The sequence below is a fragment of the Mustela putorius genome, unplaced genomic scaffold (assembly GCF_011764305.1).
Source record: "Mustela putorius furo isolate JIRA1106 unplaced genomic scaffold, ASM1176430v1.1 tig00003853_pilon_pilon_pilon, whole genome shotgun sequence".
Taxonomy (NCBI): domain Eukaryota; kingdom Metazoa; phylum Chordata; class Mammalia; order Carnivora; family Mustelidae; genus Mustela; species Mustela putorius.
The window spans coordinates 3,647,934-3,664,496 of NW_025422005.1; the positions used below are offsets into that span (position 1 = coordinate 3,647,934).

The 16,563-nt window shown below is 57.1% G+C and overlaps 2 protein-coding genes across 11 annotated transcripts in view; one reads left to right on the top strand and one right to left on the bottom strand.

The window, feature by feature from the left end:
• Positions 1–15,171, bottom strand: part of NPHP4 (nephrocystin 4) — a 105,291-nt gene extending 90,120 nt beyond the window's left edge. For 4 of the 10 annotated variants that reach the window (XM_045063630.1, XM_045063631.1, XM_045063629.1 and 1 more), the window contains exons 1-4: positions 15,014–15,167; positions 14,162–14,228; positions 8,104–8,285; positions 1,701–1,853 (exon numbers count right to left, since the gene is read on the bottom strand). In XM_045063630.1, the coding sequence (XP_044919565.1) occupies positions 1,701–1,853; positions 8,104–8,238 (288 nt within the window). In that variant the 5' untranslated portion in view covers positions 8,239–8,285; positions 14,162–14,228; positions 15,014–15,167. Of the gene's footprint in view, positions 1–1,700; positions 1,854–8,103; positions 8,286–14,157; positions 14,229–15,013 lie in introns of all 10 variants that reach the window. The other 6 variants (XM_045063627.1, XM_045063625.1, XM_045063634.1 and 3 more) reach the window with 5 other exon arrangements.
• A 241-nt stretch (positions 15,172–15,412) lies between these two features.
• KCNAB2 (potassium voltage-gated channel subfamily A regulatory beta subunit 2) overlaps positions 15,413–16,563 on the top strand; it is an 81,375-nt gene continuing 80,224 nt past the window's right edge. The window contains exon 1 of the mRNA XM_045063638.1: positions 15,413–15,555. The gene's annotated coding sequence lies outside the window, so the exon portion shown is untranslated. The remainder of the gene's footprint in view (positions 15,556–16,563) is intronic.

Genomic DNA, 16,563 nt, shown 5'->3' on the forward strand with positions numbered 1-16,563 from the left:
TGAGGCCGAGGGGGGAGGAATTCTTCATTCATGGAAACACCAGTGCAGGTTCAAGGCAAGATTTCTTTTCCACGATCTTTCTTCACGACATTGTGTGCCGAGTAATGCAATCGGGGCTACATAGGACACTGATGACTCAGGAAAAAACCCCAAGCACACAAGCTTGGGTCACTAAGCCACACTGGGACTGGAGAGCCACGGTGATTCCCAAGATGGGCCCTTGCCACCGGCAGCGTGCCCAGCTCCACTCAGATCTCCCCACGCCAACCAGAAAACACAGGCAACCAACAGAACCACAGAGACCTTCACGGAGTTTCAGACTCCCCTCCACCCGGGGCACCATGTACTCAGTCCCACGGGCGCACGGGCAGGAGACACAGCCCTCCCGTGTGTCGGTGCCGCCACGGAACGGCCCGTGTGCACAGACATGCGCAGAAGCACGCACGCACACGCCGCACACGGGATTGTCTTTCACAAGCCAAGCTGGAAAGAAACCTACTCCCTGTATTCCGAGTGTCAAGCTAATGACAGGAAGGACGGGCTGGAAGGACGCGGCTGAAGGGCGCGGCAGGCCCAGCGCATTCCTGGGGCGCCACTGGCCTCTACTGCCTGCCTGGGGCATAGCACCTGGGCCCCGGCAGCTTCCAGAGCAAGTCAGTCACTCCGTCCTGCACGCTGGCCCTGCTACCGGCTCTAGCTTCAGCAACCCCAGGATCAAAGAGCGCAGAATCGTCCAGAAACGTCAAGCACTGTGGTCCTCACTAACCCACCCCCTCGCCACACCCAGCTCAGCAGAAGACAAGGAGTGAGGGCAGCCAAGGCTGAGCAGGAGGGGAGCTCGGTTCCCCAGTCCCCCGGCGCCCCTCACTCCCCACACCCCAGCCCCTGGCACCCCCACCCCCGGCGCCCCCACTGCAGCCTGCACAGGGCCAGCCCCTCCTCTTGCAGGCTCCGTTTTGGTGTTCGCCGTGAGGGGAGCCCCCTCTTCGCCTTCCCATGGGAGGTCCCCCCGCTCTCCTCCAGGGACAACAGCGCACTGGCCTCCTTCCAGAGCTTACCACACCTCACAAGGACTCTGTCACCGCCCCCCCACGTCCTGCACACGAGTACCAATGCCGGAGCCGCCCGGGCACCCAGCCCCAGGGCTGGACAGAGGCTTGTATCTGGTGCAGCCGAAGCAAGACGGAAAACCCCTACTTGCGCGCAGCCGGACACAGCCAAGCCGGCCGAACCGCCTTAGCAACACCAACGCAGCCCCCCGGGGCGGAAACAGAGGCACGGGTTTGCGCCAGCTCTGCCACCTGCCACTGGGCAAGTGACATTCCTTCTGAGTCTCAACTGCTCATCTTCAAGACAAAGAAAGGAGCCAAAATGAAAGAAGGGGGACACAGAGGGTGAGGGAAAGGTGCCAATTGAGAACAATAACTTCCTAACTTTGTTCCAAGAACCCCAAGGTCCCTTGAAGGTGAGAAGACCCCCAAGCGACCCTCCTGTTCCGAGAGAGCCACGCGCTCTCCTCTGCCGGGACTCCTGGCGTCCATGTCGGTTTTGTTCAGAGACGCAGGGCCCCAGTGTTAGGACAAGCTTTGTGAGGGCCCGTCTGTGGCTCCATGGCGTTTCTGGGGTCTGTCGTGACCCCAGGTCATATCCCTGGCACCTCTGCTCTGGGCCAGAGCGGCCCGCCTGCCACCATGGCCCACCTCTTCAAAGACGATCCTGGATGGCTGCCTGGACAGCGGCTCCACCGGCCTCACCGTGGTCTTCCATGTCCTCCCGAAAAAGTGTCGGTAGGTGACATCAAAGAGAGACACGCGCAGATGGCAGCCCACCTCTGAAAGCACCTCCAGGACTCCCTAGGAGACAAAAGGGTACGGGCCCTGAAGGGTCTGAGCATAGTGAGCCAGCCCCCTGCGCTGACCCACCAGCCTGCGCGAACTGGCCCACTGGGCCCCCATCTCCAGGTGTCACTGTCCCTTGGGGGAACCGCTTCTCTCCCACGGCCTGTGGTCTTGGTAGGGTTATGCATTAGAGTGCTTGGCCCCCCCAAGCCAATCAGAGAAGTGAAGTCCCACGGCAGACATGGGCAAGAGACCGCCCCGCCCGGGGACAGCTAATTCCTAGACAGAAGAAATGACTCGCCTTCCAGAACATCTACGATGTGCAAACAACCAACCCTAGTCCAAACTCCCATCGGCCTCTCCCTGGCTCTCAGACTCCCAGGGGCCACTGAGATGACTCACACCATGCTCTCGGGCTTGGTCTCCCCGGCTGCTCCGCCTCCCAACCAACCTCACGTGACCCTACGAGGCCTGGCATACCCCGGCCTCCTGGGAATGGTAACGAGCTGTTCTCTCCCTATTACCCTCACGGGCCCTGAACAGAAACAAAATCCCACACCGGCCAGTGTGACTGTAGCAACTGGGAGGGGAAGAGGGAGGGGCCGGACATGCCCCATAAGTCAGCGGGGGGCCTCTCCCAAGTCCCCGGAGTGGGCACTGTACACCCTCCAGCCAGCCTGGGGTGGGGGTGGGGGCGGCTGATGGGCTGGATGGGGGAGGGGAAGGACAGAAGCAGGAGGGACAGGGTGGCCAGCCACTTCGGAGAGCCCAGGCCTTGCCCGGGTCTAGTGCTGCGAGTCCCACGTCCCTAGGGAAGGATGTCGGCTGCTGTCTGTCCGGGGCTGTTGGGAGCGAGGTGGTGTCGGGTATGGAGGCAGGGAAGACGGCCCACAGGCCTGGAGGAGGCCTCAGGGCCCAGTTTCAGTCATGGAGCTGCGGGGGCCTCCCCACACATGGGCCTTCGCACACAGGCTGCCTCTCCGCCCAACCCCTCCTAGTCCACCTCTGTGCAGGACCCTCTGTCCAGGACCCTCTGTGCAGGACCCTCTGTCCAGGACCCTCTGTCCAGGACCCTCTCCAGCCCATGCTCACTCTCCAGCCTTCCTTGACCACGGCCATCTAGAAGCCCCTTCCTCTGATCCCGCTTTCCATTTCCCCAGGGTTCCTCCAGATCTCTGAGCTCCGCAGGACAAGATCCCAGGTATTTAGCCCAGGTATTCTCCCGGCTCCATCCTCAGAAGCAGGCTTGGCCCGTGTGGGTACTCGGTGAGCTCACAGTCAAGGGGCCTGGTCCTAGGCCTTCCCTCTCTGCTGGTCCTCCCCAGGGTGCTTCCACCAGCTTCTTTCTCCTCCTCCTCCTCCCCATCCTTCCTCTCCCCTCCTCCCCCTCCCTCTCCCCTCCTCTTCCCTCCCCCTCCCCCTCCTCCCTGCCTCTTCTCTCTTCCCTCTCCCCTCCTCTTCCCCCTCTCTCCTCTCCCCTTTCTCCCCCCTCCCTCCTCCCTACCCTCTTCCTCCCTCCCTCTCCTCCCCCCCTCCCTCCTCCCCCTCCTCCTCCCTGCCTCCTCCTCTTCCACAGCCCCCCCCCCCCCCCCCCCCCCCCCCCCCCCCCCCCCCCCCCCCCCCGCGCCTGCTTCTCACTATGCTCTCTGAGAGGTAAATACCGGCCAGGACCTGCTAAGTTCCAGAACTTTCTTACTGACCTAGACTTCTTCCCAGATCTCCAGACCCGAACCACCCCTCCATCTTGACGCTACTTTGTACCCATTTCTAACCAGGTAAGTTTCTAAATGGTCTCTGCTGCCGTGGGAAGACCGAATATGGGACAGTCATGCGTGTCCCCCACACAGCTCCAACCATACAACAGTCCCCAGAAAACACCAAACTGGACTGGAATAGACTTTCCAAAGTGAAGAAATGCGATCAGCACTCACAGTAAAGATTCAACTCAGTGAAAATGGGAAATGGGGCAGCCAAAAAGACATACGAAAATTATTAAGAAAATGTCCTGCGTTCAAAAGCATGTAATATTTTTAGCCAATTCCTTTCACAGGGATGTTTGCTATCATCTAAAGCTGTCTATTCTCAAAATAACTAACATCATACCAATTCTGTAAGACTACACTTGTTTCATATGTTTCCTACTTGGTCTTTTTTTTTTTCCCTACTTGGTCTTCTTTTAAATGTTAACTTTTCACTGGTCCTTGTAGGTACAGCTGACCCTAGAACAGCACAGGTTTGAACTGTGAAGGTCCACTGACATGCGGCTTGTTTTAGTCTGGTTCTCATGAACACAGTACAACACTGAAGATGTGTTTTCGCTTCCTTGAGATACTCTTAATAGAATTTTCTTCCCTGTAGCTGACTCTACTGTAAGAACACAGGCTACAATACACATAGCACACGAAACACGTGTCCATCAGCCGTTTATGTTCCCGAGAAGGCTTCTGGTCAACAGCAGGCTGTTATTGTTAAGTTTGGGGAGGAAGTCAAAAGTTACACGTGGATTTCTGACAGTGCCCCTAACTTCCACGTTGTTCAAGAATCAGCTACAAACCCTGTAAAACTCTGGGTTCCTGTGTTAAACCCCCGCCTGACCATGAGGTGCTATCCTTTATGTCTATCACTAGATGTGATGTCCTAATATTTTAAGGATTTTTATATTAATATTCACGAGGGACAGCAGTATGTACGTTTCCCGTGAGGTCCGTTCCCAATCTGGATATTGGTTATGGCAGCCTCAAAAAAAGAGCTGGGAAGCATTCTCTCCTCCTATTTTCTGAAAGAGTTTACCTAAAATTCATATTATTTCTTCCTTTGATACTTCATAGAACCCAACAATGAAGTCATCTAAGTCTGGAGTTTCTTTGTAGGAAGCTATTTAATTATGAAGTCCATTTCTTTAATTAACACAGGACTTTTTCTCTTTTCCATTTCTATTAGTGTCACTTTTGGTAAGCCGTGCTTTTCAAAAAATTTCCCCATTTCAACTAAGTCATCAAACTTGTCGGCACACAAATTGTTCATAATATCCCCCAACTATCTTCTTAACATCTGTAGGATATACAGGATTGTTCCTTCTTTCCTTCCTAATACTGGCAACCCATGTTTTCTCACTCTGTTTGCATGATCAGTCTTGGAGAAGTTAATCAACCTTATTAGTCTTTTCAAAGAATTAACCTTTAGCTTTGCTGATTTTCTCTATTATTTGCGCTTTCTTTACTGATTTCTGCTAAATGGGCAGAAATCTACACTTCCTTCTTCTATTCTCTTTGGGTTTAACTTGTTCTTTCCATGTAGATTCTTAGGGAGGACACAGCGGTCACTGATTTTAAACCTTTCTTCTCCTCTTACAGTCTTATAAAGCTGTAAGTTTCCCTTTAAGGACTAAATTACTTGCATCTCATAAATTTTGGTACGTTCCTCTATTACTCAGTTCAAATTATTTTCTAACTTCTCTTTGAAGTCTTCTTTGGCCCACGAATTAGTTGGTAGTGTGTTGTTTAATTTCCTGCTATTTGAGGATTTTCTGGGCATCTAGGTTGATTTCTAATTTAAAACCATACGAATAAATGAATACATATGTATATATAAATACATAAGTGTACATATATAAATACATATACACATACATACACACTCATAAATTATAATCTTTTTGAACCCACTGAGACTTACTTTCATGGCCCAGCACAATCTGTCTTGGGGAATGCTCCATGTGCACCTGAAAAGCGCGTACATTCTATGTGTTGGTTATAGTGTTTTAGAGATGACAGTCGGGCCAAGGTGGTGGATGGTGTTTAGATCTTCCAAACCCTCATGGGTTTTTCGGTTATTTGTTCTATCAATCATTGAGAAGAGGGCTGAAAGTCTCCAATGCGATGGTGAATCTGAACGGAGCTCCCTTCTGCTCTACACAGTTCTGCTTCCCGAGTTTGGAAGCTGTGTTCCTGGGGGCTGTGCGCAGAAGAGCGATCACAGCTGGCCCAACCATGACACTTCGAAAGGCCAGTGTATGAGGCTGTCCCTTGGCTGGAGACTGTGCTTAGCGTTCAGGAAGTTTCCCATCACCCTACTGAAATGGCACCCTGTGCCAAAACTGTACAAAGTGGTTTGTGCTCATCAGCTGCTTTCTTGCTGGGAGTCTGGAGTTTGGGAACATGCTAGGCAGACGACAGTCTCCTGAGCAGTCCTCAAAACCCCATGGGCACTGAGTCTCTAACGAGCTTGCTTGGCGGGAACATTTCACACGTGTTGTCACAACTCTGCTGGGGGAACCGAATGTGTCCTGTGGGGTCCCCCTGGCAGAAGATCCCTGAAGCCCGTGCCTATCCCGCCCCCATCCCCCCATACCCCTTTCCCAGGGCTGATCCTACTCTGCGTCCTTTCACTGTAGTAACTCTTTCCTGTGAGACTGACTCTGCGTGGAATCCTGGGAGTCGTCCCCACGCGTCACTGAACCGGGGGTGGTCTCACAGGCCTCAACAGCGGTGCTGCATGCACATCTGCCTTCCCGATGGCCGTCATCGTTAGGAAGCGCCGCTCTATGTCTGCTAATCCCCCTCACTATGAAACCGACTTCGCCAGACGTCAGCACAGCACAGAGGCTTCTTACTGGGCTCACGCGGCCTACCTTCTCTCCATCCTCTTACCTTCCCACGTACAGTTCCTGTCTTTCTGTTGAAAGCGTGCTTTAACCCCGATAATCAGGTCTGAAACAGTAACTTCTAACACGTAACTCTGAGTCAGGAATTCCCCTTGTAGGAATGATGCCGCAGACACACGTGTACGTACGTGTAAGTGAGGTTCATCACTGCGGCAGCGTCTGGGAGAGCAAATGACCAGAATAAAGTCTGTGCTTCCCAGTCAGCCTGTGGATCAATCACTGCTGGTTCATCCAGACAGAGAAACCCCACGATGTCGAAAGAGAGAGTGAAATTCCTCGTGGGATGACATGAACAGTCTACAAAACATACTGCTGCGAATATTTTTCTTTTAAGCAAGATGATACAGGTATATTTATCTCCTGTATTTGCTTAGTGTTTCTGGAAAATTACACCAAAAAAGAGGTCACATTGGCTATGTCTAGCAAGGGACACGGATGCTATAGGGACTCCATGGAATGATACACTTTCCTCGTGTACCCTAGTGAATTTCGAACAATGATAATTACCTCTTCAAAACTAAATGCAAACAAACAAATGAAATTAAATGGGACAATAAATAAAATTTCCTTCCTAAAATTCCTAGGGGAGAGGACGGTGCCATCCACTATGCTGTGAGCTACTCCACGGCAGGGAGACACCTGGTGCTGTCTGCCCGGGGCCGGAGCCCAGCTGGCCGCCCAGAGCAGGGCACCCGACGCCACCGGCTGCCCCTCTCAGACTCTCTTCTGCTGTGAAGTGCGGGCGTGATGCCTCCTGCCTCCAAGGGCTGCTGCAAGGAAGCAGCGGGCTGAACGGAAAGTGCCGGGCAGTAAAGCAGGAGGAGCGACAGCCACCCAGGGCAGACACGGTGCCAACACACGGCAGGCCCTGGACTGGGGGCTTGGAAGTGAATGCTGTAGGCCATGAGGGGTTTCCTAAAAGTGAGCCCTTACAGATCCAGCACCCCAACGACCGTGAACACACGGAGAACCACACTACCATCCGCAGGAGAGGACATGACCTGGCCAGGCCAAACCCTTAACCGAGTCGATGTTCCCACTGGCAAGTCTGGCTCCTTCTCAGGCATCCCACTGGGTCTGCCTAGAACCATCCAGTGATGTGGGATGCTCTGTGAGCAGAGCAGAAGCACCAGCTTATCCAGCGACTCCCCTGCCCCTGACAGACACAGACCGACGCAGAGCCCCAGAGCAAGGGCCTGAGTGTGCCAAAGGCTGTGGGACCTTTAGGCACGCGGCTTCCGCCAGGATATACCCAGAGCTCTGCCTCTGCACTTCCAGCCGCGAGGCTGCGCACAGGCCGTGTCGAGTCAGGCACGGGCCCACCTCCTGCAAACCTTGCTCAGAAACAACGCAGGAAATCCGATCACCTGGGTTTTAAAATGGCTCTACTGTGGGCCGAGAGAAACCTTAACCAGTGTCAGAAGTGCTGACCGAGTCACTGAATCACGTGTTCTCTGTGCTGACGAGCCACTTTGTGTCCAGATACTGCCGAGGCCCGAGGTAATGGGTGCAGTGGCAGGTCTCGAGTAAGCGAAAATCAATACCCCCTCAGCTGAGAGCAGTGGCAACAGGCACGGGACAATAAACAGCAAATTCCTTTACCTGCTTCATCAGTGGCCCGTCAAGCCACTTCAGGACACACTGAAACGCTGTTGATTCCTTTAAAGGCTGGCGTGCTCTCTGTGGGTGGGGGGGGACCAGCACGTTTTGGTCAAAAATCCTGAGCCAGTCATTCATTCTGCCAGTCTGAGGGTCTCCTGGGCCTCCGGGATTACCTGCACAATCTGTGTTCAAATAAATAAAAGAGTTAGAAAGGCCAGAACGCTCAGAGCAATCCTGAAAGGTTCCTACCTCCCCCTGCATCCCAGAGGAACCTCCAACCGAAAACCCACACTTTGCAATTCCACCCTCCAAACCCCAGTGCAACAGAATGGGACCGGTGCTGCCCTCTCCTGGCAAACACGCCCCTCTGGCTCCAGATCCCCTCTGTCCCTGCTCTCAGGAGCCAACTACAGCAAGACTATACCGGCCTCATTAACCGGCAGAGAGACCCGCAAATGCAAGGCTGCTCCGTACAGCTGTGAAGGCTGAGCACTACACAACAGTGCCAGGCCTTGGGAACTAGGGCCTTCATTGTAGAGGGGACCTGGAAGCATGACCCAGTCAGAGCCAAAGAGATGCACATCTCACAGCTTCCCCTGGCTCTGCAGAGAGAAGGAAATATTCTTCTCTGCAGCCCTCTGGGTAGAAAGGTCATCAATATAGAGTGGTCAGGAGCCACAGTAGAGCAGCTTCCTTGAGACCCACAGTAAGAAAGCAAGCAGAGCCAAACCAAAGCAAGGGCCAATGGGTCTAGGTGCCACGGATGGAGCCCTGGCTCAAGGACACCCTGAAGCCACCCGGGACGGCTCCGCCACACAAACAGCCTTTCGTTGCCAAAGCCAGTTTGGGACAGATTTTGCATGTTGTGAGCTTGTGACCTGGCTCACTAAGGACATCATCCGCCTTCCAGCCAGCCAGAGATCGGGACCTTCCCTGTTCTCTGGCCTCTTGTCAGCGGACCCTGAATCTTAAGCTCTGGGCTTTGATAAGAACCTGAATTCTGTGTGCTAAAATGACACACAAGATAGGGAGACTTCATCTCCCAAGACAGTGGCTCCTTAAATGGGGTCTCCAGCCCCTGCAGCTCCCTGGGCTTGTCCAGGGCTCCACAAGGTCAAAGCTACTTTCATAATAGTCAGATGCAGTTTTTGCCTTTCTCAGTGCACGGGCATTTGCGCCCATGGAGCAAAGGCAAGCATGGGCGCAGCAGCCGGGGCCCCCGTGGCCAGTTGTATTACATCTTGACCCTTGTCACTCTGGGACAAGAAGGGAAAGACAGCACACACGGCTGCCACGAGCGTCCCTGGAGCACGTCCCCCGCTGGCCAGCAATACCGTAACCTTTACTAAAAGAGCCACTGAGGGACGGACCAGGCTTATTCCCAAAGTCAGGCACTTCGCAGATGGTCTCCCAAATATCCACTGAATGAGTCTGTCGCTTCCAGGAAAACTAGTGCTAAGAATGGGGCCTGCAGGCAAACTCAGAACTGGGAAACTCTGTATCCTCTGCTGCGAACCTGACAGCTTCCTCCTCCTTAAAAACACGCCTGGTGATGGATGCGGATGGCGGCAATTTCACCTATGGAGACTGCAGGATTAAATGTGCAAGAATCCGGAAGGTCCACATGCCTCCGAGGCAGTATTTTCCAGGCGAGCGATGCATCATGATAGAGAGGCCCGTGTGAACGGAAGATCCAGCCTGTGCAGGACAGACGGAAGGGCACATTCCCTGGCAGGCTGCCCAAGCCCACACCGCACGGACCTTTAAGAAACCACCACGGTGGGGCGCCTGGGTGGCTCAGTGGGTTAAGCCGCTGCCTTCGGCTCAGGTCATGATCTCAGGGTCCTGGGATTGAGCCCCGCATCGGGCTCTCTGCTCCGCAGGGAGACTGCTCCACCTCACCCACTTGCCTGCTGCTCTGCCTACTTATGATCTCTCTCTCTCTCTCTGTGTCAAATAAATAAATAAAATATTAAAAAAAAAAAAAGAAAAGAAAAATAAAAGAAACCATCACGGTGGCGTGTGGGTGAGGGATGGCAGGAGAACATCCACAGTTCCCTAGAACACTCTTCCCTTCTCGGGGTGACACTGAGTTTCTTTCAAATACGTCAACCACAACAACTTTGTCAACAGATGAGAGACCAGCCTCGGGGTGCCTGGGCAGCTCCGTCGGTTCAGCCTCGGACTCTTGGTTTTGGCTCGGGTCTTGATCTCAGGGTCCTGGGATCAAGCCCCAAGTCAGACTCTGCAACCAGCAGGAAGTCTGCTTGGGATTCTGTTTCTCTCTCTCATTCTCTCCCATACCTTCGGCTCCTCCCCTCCACGCTCATGAACTCTCTCTCAAATAAATAATCTTGAAAAAAAAATAATAATAGTAAGTCTATATGAGACCCAGCTGTCTACTATGCCAGACGCTATAGAAACTTGCAAAAATGTAAAACCAGCCCTCTTCCTGCTAACTTTTTTGTTCTGGAAAACAGTTGGTCTTCATAAAAAGAACATTTTACGCCAACATGTAACGGGTCTATTGTTATCCCCACGTGAGCAGCAACCTTACTAACGTTTCTCAGTCTTCATTTCCAATACAGCAAATACTGGCAGACATAACTAAAGTAAACAAAAGGAGTCCTCCGCAATTTTTTAAAGTGTAAAGGGGTAGGAGACTACGAAGTCTGAGAAAGGTTCTTCTAACGGGACCCTCGCCCTTGCAGGCTGTGTGGGGAGCAGAGGGAGCCCCTAGAACATGGGCTTGATTGGCCTGGAAAGCTCCCCCACATCCAGGGGGCCCAGGCACAGAGCCCTGTCCCCACGGGAGCACCTCCCCACCCCCAGCCCCTGCAGGCAGGCCTACACTGCAGCATCCAGACCAGGACCGTCACCGTGTGAGCACACATGTGTTGCTTTTTTGTTCCTTTTTTGTTGCTTTTATCCGCTCGATAACTTTGTCTTAAGGAACGAGCCCCCGCCACCCAAACCCACGCGTGGGAAGGCTGCCCACGATCTGGGGCAGGGCACTTGGTGATGAACATGTGAGCCACACTGTGCCAGTCATCGTCGTCCCCCGGAGTCCGGCCACAGTTCTCTCTGGAGAGGCCGTCTCTGCTGGGAGGGCAGGAGCTGTCCAGGCCAGCCTGAAACCCAGGGGCTACCCTGCCACTCCAGGGAGAGCCTGAAGTCAAAGCCAGCCCAGGGGAGACTGGTGACGACCGGGGTGGGGAGCCCTGCCAACAGAACCCAGACCTCTAGGCGGAGACAGCCTGATGGAAGGCAGACGCCACTCCCATCGGAGCTGAGCTGCAGGAGCCAAGAAAAGCCCTTAGAGGCTTTCCGCGCCGGCTAAGTAACGGCCCCAAAGATGTCTACATCCTAATCCCCAGAACCTGTGAATGTGGGACCTCACATGGCATCAGGGCCTATGGAAGCATGATTAAGTGAAGGACCTTAAGGTGCGGGAAAATCGCCTGAATTACACAGATGGGCCTGAGGTAGTCACAGGGTCCTTATAAGAGGAAGGCAAGAGGGTCAGAGAAAAGGTTGGGTGACCACCAAGCAAACGAAGTGTAAGAGGGAGGGGCCCCAAGCCCAGGACCGGCCAGAAAAGGCAAGGAACAGACTCTCCCCCAGAGCCTTCAGAAGGAACACGGCCCTCCCACACCTTGACTTTAGCCCAGGGATACTGATTTTGGGCTTCTGACCCTCCAGAACAGAAAGAGGATAAATCTGGGCTTCGAGCCACCCAGTCTGCGGTGCTGTTAAAAAAGCCACGAGACACTCACGCTGCTACCACTTGTAAGCAGCAGAGACCCGATACTCAGCAGGAGGGCCCCCTGCCCAGGAGAGCATCTTGGAGGCTCCAGGGCCAGCTGCTGGGCCCACCCGCTCCCCGTGCTTCCTGTGGTCACAGCACTTGCCACCTCTCCCGTACGGACCTGCCCACTGGCCAACCACTTGCGTAAGGGGATCTATGTTCCTGTGTCCTTGGCACCTGACTCACCATCAGAACTCAATAAATTTTCATAAAATCAAATTGAGGTTTCAATAAAGTTGACTCCCAAGCATTTTTAAAAGAGTGTTTTCCTATTAACTTTCATTATAAAATGGAGAGGTTAATTCATACCAAGTGAGTGCCATTAAGGACTGAACCTTCCTGGGGCACCTGGGTGGGGCAGCGAGTGAAGCCTCTGCCTTCTGTGCAAGTCATGATCCCCAGGTCCTGAGATCGAGCCCCATACCAGGCCCCCTGCTCAGTGGGGAGCCTGCTTCTCCCTCTCTCTGCTGCTCCCCTGCTTATGCTCTCGCTCACACACACTCTCTCAAATAAATAAAATCTTAAAAAAAAAAAAAAAGGACTGAAACTTCCTCTGTAGAAGCCCTTCATGTCTCGGGAGCACTGTGGCAAAGCATCAGCTTCGGAAGGGGCCCTGCACGCTGCCCATGGTGCTCTCCCAGCGGGAGGACGCGTCTCCTTTGCAGGCCGTTCTGGACTTTGCTCGCTGGCCCCGGATTCCTCACCCAGCACCTCCTTCCCCTCCCCCTGGCTACCGCACACAGCCAGCAGATGCTGAAGAACACTTCTTCCGTGCCGGTCCACCTGGCAGAAGAAACACATCCCCGGGACGACCCCAGGCTGTACCAGAAGGACGCACACTGGGAGGAAAGGCATCCCTTCCGAAAGGGAGAGCCACCCAACCAAAGTGGTGAGCCGGGCACGTGGAGGAAGGTAGCAACAGTCCAGGTGGGCAACGGAGGGAGAGGGCACCTGAGACACAGGCTCTTGGGAGTGGGAGACAGGCGGACACAGAGCTCTTTCTCCCAACCCCACCTGACTGCCACCTGACCCTCCCTCCCTCTCCGACCACTCTGGCCCCACTCTGCCCCGGCTACAATTCCTCCTGGACACCAAGCCCTCTCGGTTCCCCTCGGCACACACATGTCCCCCTAGAAAATTCCCACTCATCCTCTAGGACAGAGAGCAGATGCCCCTTCCTCAGGGTGAGCACTCTCATCCCCCACCAGTTGCTCCCCAACAAGGGATCCTGTCACAGAAAGTCACCGCGCTTCCTCAGGCTCCATGCTGCTGTTGTCCTGCAAGACCGAGCTCAGTGAGGTCAGGGCTAGGTCCTCAGCAAAAATCTTCTAACAATTAAGTAAATAATTAAATTACTGTGCAGGACTTAAGAATGCTACGGAGGGAAGACAGAAGGACTTTTGGAGCTAGATGAACAATGAGAAGAGGAAGGGGTCCCCGCTTCGAGCCTACAGAAAGGGTTCTCCAGGGCAGAAACAAGAAAATGCACCAGCTTTCACAGCCCTACTGTGAGCCAGGCACACACAGACCTTTTCATGGGTATTATTCCAACAACTGTGTAGATGAGCATCACAGACAAGGTCAGTGACGCTCAGGTTAAAGGGCCAGGCCAAAGCCACACGGCTGGTCATGACCGGCCTCAAAGCCACTAGGATCAAAGCCAGGAGAGGCCCGGGGCCTGCAGCGGGACATGGGCTGAGGCGCCCCGGCTAACCCCCGCTGTACTCCGACTTCAGCGAGTCTGTTGCCCTGCCTGCCTCTGTGTCCCATCTACAGGATGGGGGGCGGGGGGCGTGAGGTCTCCCAGGGGGCCCGGCTTGGCACACCTCTTCTGTTCCAGTGCCTTCAATGATGGAGACCGCCCCCAAATACCAGGTCTTTAAGAAGCTAAAAATCCAGTGGGGGAAAGACAAGGGAGCGAGTGAGCTGCACAAAGGAAACAAGCCTAATTCTGTCTCCTGGGGGGGGGGGGTGCAGCGGGCAGAGAGAACAGGGAACTCCAGCACTGAAGAGGGAAGCCAGGAGGAAATCTCACCAACAATGGTTCCCAGGAGAAGGAGCGGGGGCCAGAGCCATGAGGAGCTGTGCAAGTCCCCCGGGGGGCGGGGGGCAGCTTCCTTCCAAGCAGAGAGCAAGAGCTGGGATGCTGAAGACTGAAAAGCTTTGGGAAGCTGTTCGGGGAGTGCGTGGAGGGGTCATCAAGCACTGCCCAGAATGCCCTCACTCAAGCAATCCTCTTTGCGTACCTACCAAGTGCCAGGCACTGGAGAAACCGTCCTCAACTCAGCCGACGGGCTCCCTGCCCTCGGGAGGGTATCTGGGGTGAGGCAGAGACAGGATTTAAGTTGGCACCCAGCGAGGCCGCGCTGCGAGCTCCGCGAGCGACCGGGAGGCGTGCAGCGCGCTGCGCTGGGACGGGCGCGGGGCTGGAAGCGGAGCCCCGAGTCCCAATCACGGGGCAGCTCAGCCCTGAAGACCGGAGCGGCGGTCTGCCCCGGAGACAGGCCCCGGAGACGCGCACAGGTGGGGCCTCTGGGCCGGAAGGAAGGCGCAGGAGAGCCGGGCACTGGGGCTGCGAGACGGGACCCGGCGGCCAGCCCCAGGCCGGTCAGGAGGTCAGCGCGAGGGCCCGCGGCGGGCAGGGCGGCCCGAGGCAGGCCGGACCCGCCGGGCGGGCAGAGCCTCCCGCAGGAGCCCCGAAGTCTCGCCGCCTCCGCTGGGCCGCGGCTCCGGGACGCGCCGGCGGGAACAGCCCCCGGCGGAGACGAGGACGCGGCCGGGGCACAGGCACCCTGCAGGGTCCCCCGCTGCGGGACGCCGAGCGCGGAGGGCCGGCGTCGGGGCCTCCCCGGGGGCACCGCGCCCGTCTGAGCCGGGAGGCAGCGAGGGCGCGCGCTGGGCCCCGGGGACCCCCGACGCCCAGCGAAGCCCGGGCCGCACCGAGCGTCAATCGGGGGCGCGACGCGAAGGCCGCCGGCCCCGGTCCCCGCGGAGAGCCGCACGGAGCACCCCCACCCGGGCCCCGGCAGCCCCCGGCCCGCCCGGCCGCCACCAGCGCGCCGAGCCGCGCCCGCCCTCCCCGCGCGCCGCCGGCAGCGTTACCTAGGAGACGGCCCGCCGCGGCCGCGCCCCGGCCGCCGAGGCTCAGGCTGTAGGGGACGCGCCCCCACCGCGGGCCCAGAGCCCCGCCCGCCGGCCGGTGCCCGCCGGAGCCGCGGGCCGAGCGGGCTGAGGACCCGCCGAGGGTCGCCCGCCCGCCGGCACCGCGGGAGGAGCCTCGGCCGGCGGCGCGGCGCGCGCGGGGGCCGGGAACCCGCCCCGCGTCAGCGTCGTTGGCAGGGCCTCGGGACCAATCGGAGCCCCAGCCCCGAGGCTCCGCTCCTGCGGCGCCAGCCAATCGGCGCGGCGGCGGGCCCGTCCTGATTTGCATGGCCGGCGACCCCTCCGCCAATTGGCATATGACTGGCGTGAAGGACAACCAATGAGAAGCCAGGAGAGGCGTGGCCCCGGGCGTCCCACGAGGTGAAGATGCTGCGGGCGGAACCTGGCGGAGCGAGCGGGATTCGGGGGCGCTCCAGTCGCCGGGGCAAGGCGGGAAGGAAGATCCGGAGCGGGGCACAGGATTCGGAGCTGGAGCCCCCCAGGTGAGTGCGGGGGGACCCCGCGGGCCGCGCCGTCCACCGCCGTGCGCCGAGAGGGCGGCGGCGGGCACCCGCGAGGCCCGCGCTGATTCTCCGTCTCCTCTCCCCCGGCGCGTCCCCGCGCCCGCCTCCGGCCTCACCTCCTCTCCAGCCGGCTCACCTCCTCCGCCGCCGCCCTCCCTTCCCCCATCCCGCCCGACCTTTCAGCTCCCCTCCCCGACCCCTGCCCCAAACTTCCTCCCGCCCCTCGTCCCGGCGCCTTCTTCCCCATCTCCGCCACCTCCCCCTCCCGCAGCCTCGCCTCGCCTCCCCCTGCCCCCATCCCCCCTTCCCATCCCCTCTCCCGGCCTCTGCGCAGCCCCAGCCGAGCGCGTCTGGTCACGGACCTCCCCAGCTCGCCTCCTTGTTGCTCCTGAAGGCTCGCCCTGCCTCTCGCTCCTGACCGCCGTCCCCATCCTCCCACCCGTTCTGCTCCCAGCCCCTGCGTCTCCCCCCGCGGACGCTCTCCCTCCACCTTGCAGATCCCCAGGACCTTGGCACTCCCTTCCTGCACCAGTTCCCCTGGCTACCTGCACACCCAACCCCACCCAACCCCGTCCCCGGGCCCCTTCCCCATCGTCAGCTTCCCCTCGCCCTGCCTCCCTACCTGCTGCTGCTCCCGCAGGACGCAGAGACCCCGCAGCCGCACCGCTCTTCCTGCTGCAGTGGCCGCAGCCCGCGTACCTGCCCACCTTGCCACCCTCCCACCCAGGCGCACCCTGGCTCCGCTCCTCCTGGCATTTGTACTGGGGGATCCCATGGGGGACTGCGCTTTGCCCAGAGCATCCTAGGGGGCTCCAGGTGGGAAACCCCTTAGGACCCTTTCCTGCCTTCCTTCCTGGCCACTGTCACCCTCCCCACCCCACCCCCACTTTCCTTCTCAACCTCACTTTGTGATTCAGCATTTTTGGGGTTGGTAACTTTCTTTGCTTCTGGCATGACAGGACTGGGCTGTGGGGCTGAAAGCTGGGG